This window comes from Macadamia integrifolia, chromosome 3, assembly GCF_013358625.1.
Source record: "Macadamia integrifolia cultivar HAES 741 chromosome 3, SCU_Mint_v3, whole genome shotgun sequence".
NCBI classification, from domain to species: Eukaryota; Viridiplantae; Streptophyta; class Magnoliopsida; order Proteales; family Proteaceae; genus Macadamia; species Macadamia integrifolia.
This window is the reverse complement of record NC_056559.1, coordinates 29,077,336-29,085,730: the sequence shown is the minus strand read 5'-3', so window position 1 is coordinate 29,085,730 and position 8,395 is coordinate 29,077,336. Positions and strand designations below refer to the sequence as shown.

Sequence of the window (8,395 nt, the reverse complement as noted above, 5' to 3'; positions counted from 1 at the left end):
CATTAGAAAAAAAAAAAAAAGAAGAAAGGTCATCTTAAAGGCCTATTCCTGATATGAAAACGGGCTAACTCAGGGAGCTGCCAGTCAAAGCTTGAAAGTTGTGCATTCTTTGAGGATGGTGCCACTATGATTGGTGGAGAAGTCGTTGGGGGGGGGGGGGGGGGGGAAGAAAAAAAACATCTTAATAGCCTATATATGGCCACGGGAAGGTTATAATTTTGAAGACATTGTACTCATTAATTAGTGAGCGTCTAGTATATGGAGATATTTACTTCTTCACATATGGGAATATGAAATTCAGACTCATGTGATAAGCCAAGGTCTGGAAAAGATCACTAATGAATGCATCAAAAATTAAATCACAAGCTTTTGATAAAAACAAGCAGTTGTAGTAAGGTTTGTAATATAAATACCTTTATGCTTTGTAGAGATGTAAGGTGCCATTTTAGGTTTCCATTTATGAATGCCATGGCCAAACTGTACTCCGCTTCAAATTGATGTTCCAATATCTTCACTGTAGGAATTGGTTCAAGCTTTCTCCAGCCCTTTTTACTCCTAACGTATACGAAGGAGTGCGGTTCAGTCAAGAAATTCCTACCTCTATATCTATCTTTAACATGTTTGGATTTTTCAAAACTCCATGGACATGCGAAAAACAAATGCTACCCCAATTGATACTAACCTAATACCAGATTGGTGGAACAAAAACAAGGGAGGGAAAATTAGTTTTAAAAAAATGGTGTTGGAATTTTTTGAGGTACGAAAGTGTCCAATCCAGTCTAATACGACCAATCCATATCTGTATTGACATTAATATTTGTTGTGATCGATGCCTGTGTCAATCCCATGAACTAATACTATGCCTATGATGTCTATCACATGGGAACAAAGCATAATTTCATATGTAGTCATTAACAGTTGGACTAATAAAAAGTTTACTGATGGCCTTCAATGACCTTGAATGGGTTCTAGAAAACAGTGAAGGGTATTTTGGACCTTCAACAAATAGGAAAGAGCAATGATGACCCTAATTGTGGATATGGAAAAATCTCTCTTAAAACTGTTTTATGATGATTAGGCTAAGGAAAAAAAAATGTGACCCGAAATTTTTTTTGATGAAAAACCCATATGAGGTTCATTGATTGTATCCATAAAGGTTTTCTTTTTTGCACATTAAGGCTAGATGGCCTAGATCCAGAGAGATTCTTCTTTTACCCCAACTTTATGATATATCACAAATATTTATCCAGAAAGATTCTATTGTTTTTTTTAATCAAGTGTCTTCATCTATGATAAGAGATTACTTAGTTTCATTGTCGTGAATGAAGATTCTTAGGGGCAAGGGTGACTTTGTACAATGGGAGAATAATTATGACTTTCGATTTTTTCACGATGGTGTAGAAAAAAGTTCTCTTTTTTTTTTTTTTCACTTGAAAAAACCTAAAGTTTTGCCAGAAATTTTAAATATATTTGATCTCAACATAATGTGATCTTATATGAAAACTGATAATTTATTTGTATTGGGAACAACTTGAATGATCATTACCCAAAGTAATCTCCATATACATCATTAAAACAAGCTACTTTTTTGTGAGGATCATAATTACTTTTCTCCTACTAGATAAAGCTCCGAAATACCTTTGATTGCTTTGAGACCCTTAATTCTTTTTTTCTTTTTTTTTTGGATAAGCCGAGACCCTTATTCAATAACCAAAAAAGTGGTGATTCTCTCTTCGTGGATGAAGCAAAAATTGGTCCAATTGATTTATGTGAAACTATATTTGGAATTTTCTGCAATTGTTAATGGCAAATCCACAACCATTGTAGTGTAGTGTCATCCTCACATCTCAACTTTAGACTGATGAGAGTTGATGTTACATTGATTTTTATACCATTAAGCTCAGAGTTTAAATGACTTAAAAAGAGAAGGAAAAAGAAAAAGGGAAGAAGAGTATAAAAATCACAAAAACTAGGGGTTGATGTAACCATTCTGGATCATCCACTCCAAACTCCAGTGGTTGTTCACGTTCTTTAATGCCCAATAGGCCCATCCAAATGTGGCACGCCCATACACCACTAATTGAGCTTTTCCAAACTTCTGATAGTCCTCTTTTGATGATCCTTGCACTTTCATCTCTGCGACCCATTCCCCTGTATATATATTCAATATTTAACAAATAATCTCTCTTGGTTTAGGACAATAGCTAAGAGAGAGAGAGAGAGAGAGAGAGAGAGAGAGAGAGAGAGAGAGAGCCTACCAACAAATGTGAGGGGACCGTTTGAGGTGGTGATGTTGTTCAGTTGGGCTGATCTGTTGGTATAGATGAAGTCGACATTCTGTTGCACAGTCATGTTACTGAATATATCAGAGAAGAGGTTGTAATAATGGACATCAATGACAGAACCCGTAAAGCCACTGGCTAGAGGGAAGAGCTCCTTTGGATCAACAGAAGATCCAATGCGGTTGGACAACACAACATAAGCCCCTGAAGAGTGGTTCCTCACAGCATCGTAACCTGCTTTGTAGTACTTGTTCAGGCTATCTAAAGTTACACCTGGTGAGAGAGGTTCATTAATGAGCTCTACTGCAATTAGGCTTGGGTTCTTTGCGTACCTACACATTGTAAAAGATTTGTTATCACCATTCAAATTCGATTTTCGAAGGTTCAATCCAAAAAATCTTAAGACGACGTCAAGTGGAGATAATTCTTCAAGTATATGAAGACACAAAGGATCAGAACAAACCAATATAGAATTATAACTCTCAACATCTCAACATTCCCCCCCTTCATGTTTAGCTTTAGCTTATCTAGTTTTGGATATGGACAAACAACTGAGCAAGACATCAATGGGATCTGGGCTCAGATACCATGTTAGAAGGTCCAACTCAAAATCTTGAGATATTAGGTAGAAATAACTCCACATATAATCTTCTTTTTTTTTGTATCTAGGCCTTCGACCTGACTAGTACCGTGGGCCCATACTAACCGCATAACCATATGGATTGGGTCATACCAAAGCATCAAAAACAGTGAAGAGCATTAAACCCCCAATGTAAGTGGCCCCAAGGAGATAAGAGAAGTCGAATTCAGAACCACACATTTCCTGAGATGAAGGTCCCTTACCAACTCAGTTGCCCCTTTGGGTATAACTCCTCAAGTTTATGAAGGCACAATGACTAGAAAAAATCAATATGAGATTATAACTCCCAGCATCTCAAAATCTCAAATATTTTCTCTTATGTGTTGTTACGGTATTTTTGATTCGACACATGGACAAACATCTTAAGGGGAAAACAAAGATAACCTCGATTCAAATAATACTATGTTGGAGGGTCGAATAAAGAACCTTAAGTATTAAATAAAGAAGCTCCTCAAGTATATGAAAGCATCAATTAGACCTGTACAAACCAATAAGGAAATTATAACTCTATGGTTCCTAGCATCTCAACAAATACCTAGCAGTGAGAAAGTCTATAACTGAGACTGTTTCTTGTATGTTTTCATCTGTTGTTCCCCAATCCTGAGATCCATCTCTCGAGGAACTGTGTTCATAACCATTTTGGGAACCTGGTGCTGCGTGTAGATCAATTATAACCTTCACACTGTAGTCCCTGCAAATTGACAATAATCTGAATCAATAACTTTGATTTTTGTGATCAATAAAATTCAAATGAGGTTGATTTGTTGGGTACTTACTGTGCCCACGAGAAGGCATTGTCCAAGGTCTGCAAGGAACCCCCAACGTAGGGTTTAGGTGGGTTTGGGTCGCTTGCTATCCACCAACCTACTGGAATTCTTACAGTATTTAAGCCATTCTCTGATATGAACTTGAAATCTTCTTCGACTATGAATGTGCTCCAGTGGTCCTGAGATGCATAGAAAGTCTCTTTTGAATTAATATCATATTAAATTGTAGGACTAATTCACAATGATTTTGGAATTTAAAATTACCTAGGATTGATCTTCTTAAATTATTGTATTAATTTCTTGTGAGAGGACATCACTCACGTGCATAGATGATGACGATCTTATATTCATGTGAGATGATATCTCCCACGTTGATAGATGATGTCACCCATATGTAAATAAATAAATAAAAAAATTAAAAGAAAGAGTTTTTTTAATGAATCAACAAATGATAGTTCATTCATACAAGGCTTCACAAATTTTTATAGGGTTTTAATAAGTTTCTAAAATATCCTCTCATCTTCTCGAGAAAGTTTAGAGAGAGTTTCTATTTTTCTTTTAGGGTTATTTCTTCTTTTTTTCTTAGAAAAAAAATGACGTGTATTTATTATAAAATAACTAAATAAAAAAGGAAAGAAAATGGTGCACACTACACACTATCGTTAGTATACGTCTTCTTAAAATCACTATTTTTCTTGTCTCTTTTTGACACTTTCTCTTTCTTAATCATATATGTCATCTACATACGAAACTTTAGGTATTATGTTTTGAATGCCTATTGAGTTGGTGTAGAAGATGCCAATACTCACTAATGGCATTTAAATCCTAATAAAAAAAATTATATTTAAAAAACAATGAAAAAAAAATCTATCTCATTTAACAAGTGATCTATCCAAATCAATCTAATTGTCATAATGACTTACTCGTCCATTCACAAGTTAAAAAGAGAAGACTAAGGCAAGAGTTTAGGCTCCATTGGTTCAACGTGCTAGTAAATAGAAGTAAAATCATTTCTGAAAAGAAAAAGAAAAATCCTGTAATCATGATTATGTTACCCACAAAGAACTCGTCATATGTGATAAGTATACACTTCAGTATAAAATAAATTTTATTTTTCAAATCAAAAGGCTTTAATTGCAAAGTAGAATAAATTTTTTATAACCAAAACTTGGTATGTTTTGGAGTTTAATTTTTTGGGCAAAGAATCTCGTTTACTTGTCTATACACAATTGGGTGCATGGTTTCAACTATCGGCCGTATCGATTGTATCAGATCAGTATTAGTTGAGATCGATCTCCGATCCCTCAATGATCTGGATTGGTTTAAGGGTAAAATTATAAAAAAATAGTATTAAAAAAAAAAAAAAACAATGGTATAATCGATCGATACCTACCGATCCGATCCAATCCTATCAAGAACGGTATCGATATTGGTATCATCCCCTAAATCCTTGATTGAGTGTGAAAATACCCAACATCACAGGGGCAGTTGGGTCTTTTCATACCCATCCATGCGTTGGACGCGGAAAATGTTAGATTCCATTTTTCTACCTTTTATTTTCCTTGCAATCAAACGAAGTCTTTGAGATTGCAAAGGCTTCAATGGAGGTATAGATCTTGTGAACGAGCTTACCCTCATGACTTGTGGGGCTTTGTCTGGGCCATAACCGTTTGTAACTTGAAACTCACCCTGCAACCCCCCAACATTCGTCGTCTCGAACACCGATGGATCATCGTCGCTCCATTCCACACTCCCTTCCGAATCAGCTGTGACCAAATCCTCCGTCTTCGCCTGTTCGTTTCAATGTTTTGCGAATTACCACACAACCCATTTTGAGAAAGAAATTGTTAGAGGTAGCAGCATTAATTCAGGAAGCTTAATTGCCATTTCGTCGTAGTTTTTGGGATTTAAATTTACCTGTAAGAAGAACCCATTTGAAGCTTTGATTCGAACTCGACTTGTATCGTTAGCATTCCTCACAATCTCAAAGGTTTCTGATGTACCAGAGATGTTTGCAACAGCTACAACGTTAATCCCATTTCCTTGATTATCAAGACCCACGAACTGTTTGTTGAAAACCCTGAACTGAAATGTTGTTTCATTGATCCTCCACAACTACAAATTCCAGATATCCAGAGTCAGTAATTAACAAGCATTCCTCTTTTCTATGAGAGAATTCAATTCAAATCCATGAAGATCCTAATCTTACTTTGAAGGTTTCCCAGCCTGAAGCACTGGTTCGATTCGCAACGATGATGGTTCCTCCACCACTCTCTGCGGAGAGATATGTCCAGAACTTAACAGACTTGAATTGGAGTTGGGTTCCGTCCTGAAACGATTGAAATCAAGATCACTTACAAGCCCAATTTAGGAAAGATGAGATATGACTCTGAAAGTAAGTAAAATAAAATACCAAGAGATCTTTGTTGGGAATTCCATCGAACAGAGACGGTTTAATCCATCCTTCAGTGACGAGCCAGCCACCAAGATTAACAGCTTTAATTTTGAAACCTGGGTTTGCCCTTGCAGCAAATGAAAGAGAGAAGATACAAGAAAGAAGAAACAAACTCAATAGCTGTCTGCTCAAATGTTTGATTTCCATTTTGATTCGCTCTGCGTCTCACCCTGTCCCCCTGCCATGATCTTATATAGAAGAAGCAGAGGAACAGTAATGGTTTTTTTTTTTTTTTTTTTTGGGAATTAACAATTAGGGGGGTTGACTAAGTTATAGGTTTGAAGACTTATGACTTGAGAGCTACATTTACGGTCTGACCATGAGGAAAGCGTCTCTTGAATTTTTTTTTTTATTTATGAAGGGGAAGAAGGATTCACTCACCATTTGATTCAAAATGCCCCTCTTTCGTTGATGACATCCTCTCACCTGGTTAAGGTCAATTGTGAGGGAATTTCTCTTTCACTGTAATTTAAGGAAATCTCTCTACTGCACATCACCTCATTGTGGAAGGACATTGCAGTCATAAGATCATTAAGGATGGATGGGGTTTTTTTTTTTTTTTTTTTTAATGGAAGAAAGAATACTATCGGATAGTGTTGCATATGGGTAGGGATGTCAATCGGTCGGTCCAGCTCGATTTCGGTCCGGGTTGAGTCGGTTTCGATGTGGGAAAGCTGAAACCGAAATCGAACCAATAAGGAAATTCTGGTTTCGGTTTGGTTTGGGTTTCGGTTTTGGTGCGGTTTGGTTTTGGTTTGTCTTCGGTTTCTTAAATTGATTTGTAACCGGGTTGGTTTTGGTTTTTGGTCCAGTTTGGATTCGACTTTCCATACAAATGTATACAAAACTATGCAAATTTTGATTTTTTTTTTAATGAATTTTGGAGTGTTTCGATTTCTTACTGATTTGGTTTCAATTTCGGTCCGGGTTTTGAGCTGGTTTCGGGTTCATCTGGTTTTCGATGCGGTTCGGTTTGGTTTTGGGGTTGCAATACTCCAAACCGAACCGAACCAATAAGGCTTCGGTTTGGTTCGGTCCGTGTTGTTATCGGTTTGGTCCGGCCAGTTTTACCTGTTCGGTTTAGGAATTGACACCCCTACATATGGGTGTCAATTGGTCAGGCCATGCCAGTCTTGGTTGGGCCTAATCAGGCCTATGTCCTTGGACCATGACCTCCCTATTTAAGGAATGAGTCGGTCTCGGTCGGTGTCATGTTGGGTTCGATCGGGTTTTGGGCTTTAATCAGACTTCTCCAAATCGAGCTAATCGGGATATAATCAAGCCTTAAACAAGATAATGTACCAATAAAGCCTTAAATGGGCATTGAACGGTCTTTACATAGATTTAAGATACTTTAATTTATTTATTAAATTATCAACTTAAGGGTTAAGTTAACTTATTTTATATATTTAGAATTCAATTTGAATTCTACTATCAAATTCTAATACTTAAAATAGAAAACCATCTATGCATGCATTATATGGCATTTGCAATCTAACAATAGTGACATAACCATACCTTTGATTGAAAAAGAAGTCAATATTACATTTAATTATAGTCAATAATTGATAAAAATATCAATATATACCCTATTCTATTCCAAAAAAAATCAAAACACCTATATAAACAGTCGGGCTAAACATGTCGGTCCAAGTCGGGTTTATAAATGGGCTGAGACAGTCGGGAGGCCCATCGACTTACCCCTTACACCGTGTACTACCTATTTATAAACTGGCCGGGCTTAGGCCGACACGTTTATTAATCAGATCGGTCTAGGTCGGGTCATAAATGTCTCGGGCTCAGTCAGGCCTATCGGTACGGGCTTAGAATTGACATGCCTAGTGTTGCATGCCCAAACATAGGTGGAAGTGGAATCAAGCTGTGAAAAAATGCCTATATTCCAACTCCACTTCCTCATGTGTCTGGCGTAAGCAATACTATGGTGTTATTTCTCCCATTCAATTAATAGGAGAGGTTCCCTAAAGGTAATGTGGCCCCTATGTCAACGTGTGAACCAATGGAAGAATACACAATGGCATCAACAGAGGTAGGATTTTCATTTTTTATGATGGGCAATCATTTTCCTCCTCATTGTCTAGATGAAGGAGAGACATCACGTTTTAAGCTTTTTTCTTCTTAATTATTTTTTTAATATAACAAGATATGAATCTTCACATCAAATCAAGCTAACACAAAATTCAATTAACTTTAATTTCATTCGTCCAAATTCCAACGATCATCAATCTTAAAA

At 36.6% G+C, this 8,395-nt stretch overlaps 1 protein-coding gene across 1 annotated transcript; it reads right to left on the bottom strand.

Annotated features, from left to right (window-relative positions):
• Positions 1-1,813: 1,813 nt before the first annotated feature.
• On the bottom strand, positions 1,814-6,505 carry LOC122074943 (probable glucan 1,3-beta-glucosidase A). The gene is made up of 8 exons (XM_042639935.1): positions 6,103-6,505; positions 5,899-6,018; positions 5,607-5,804; positions 5,322-5,480; positions 3,699-3,868; positions 3,458-3,613; positions 2,259-2,614; positions 1,814-2,151 (listed from the first exon to the last, which is right to left on the bottom strand). The coding sequence occupies exons 1-8, from the start codon at positions 6,289-6,291 to the stop codon at positions 1,970-1,972; spliced, it is 1,530 nt and encodes a 509-aa protein (XP_042495869.1). The 5' UTR covers positions 6,292-6,505; the 3' UTR covers positions 1,814-1,969.
• Between the last annotated feature and the right edge of the window lie 1,890 nt (positions 6,506-8,395).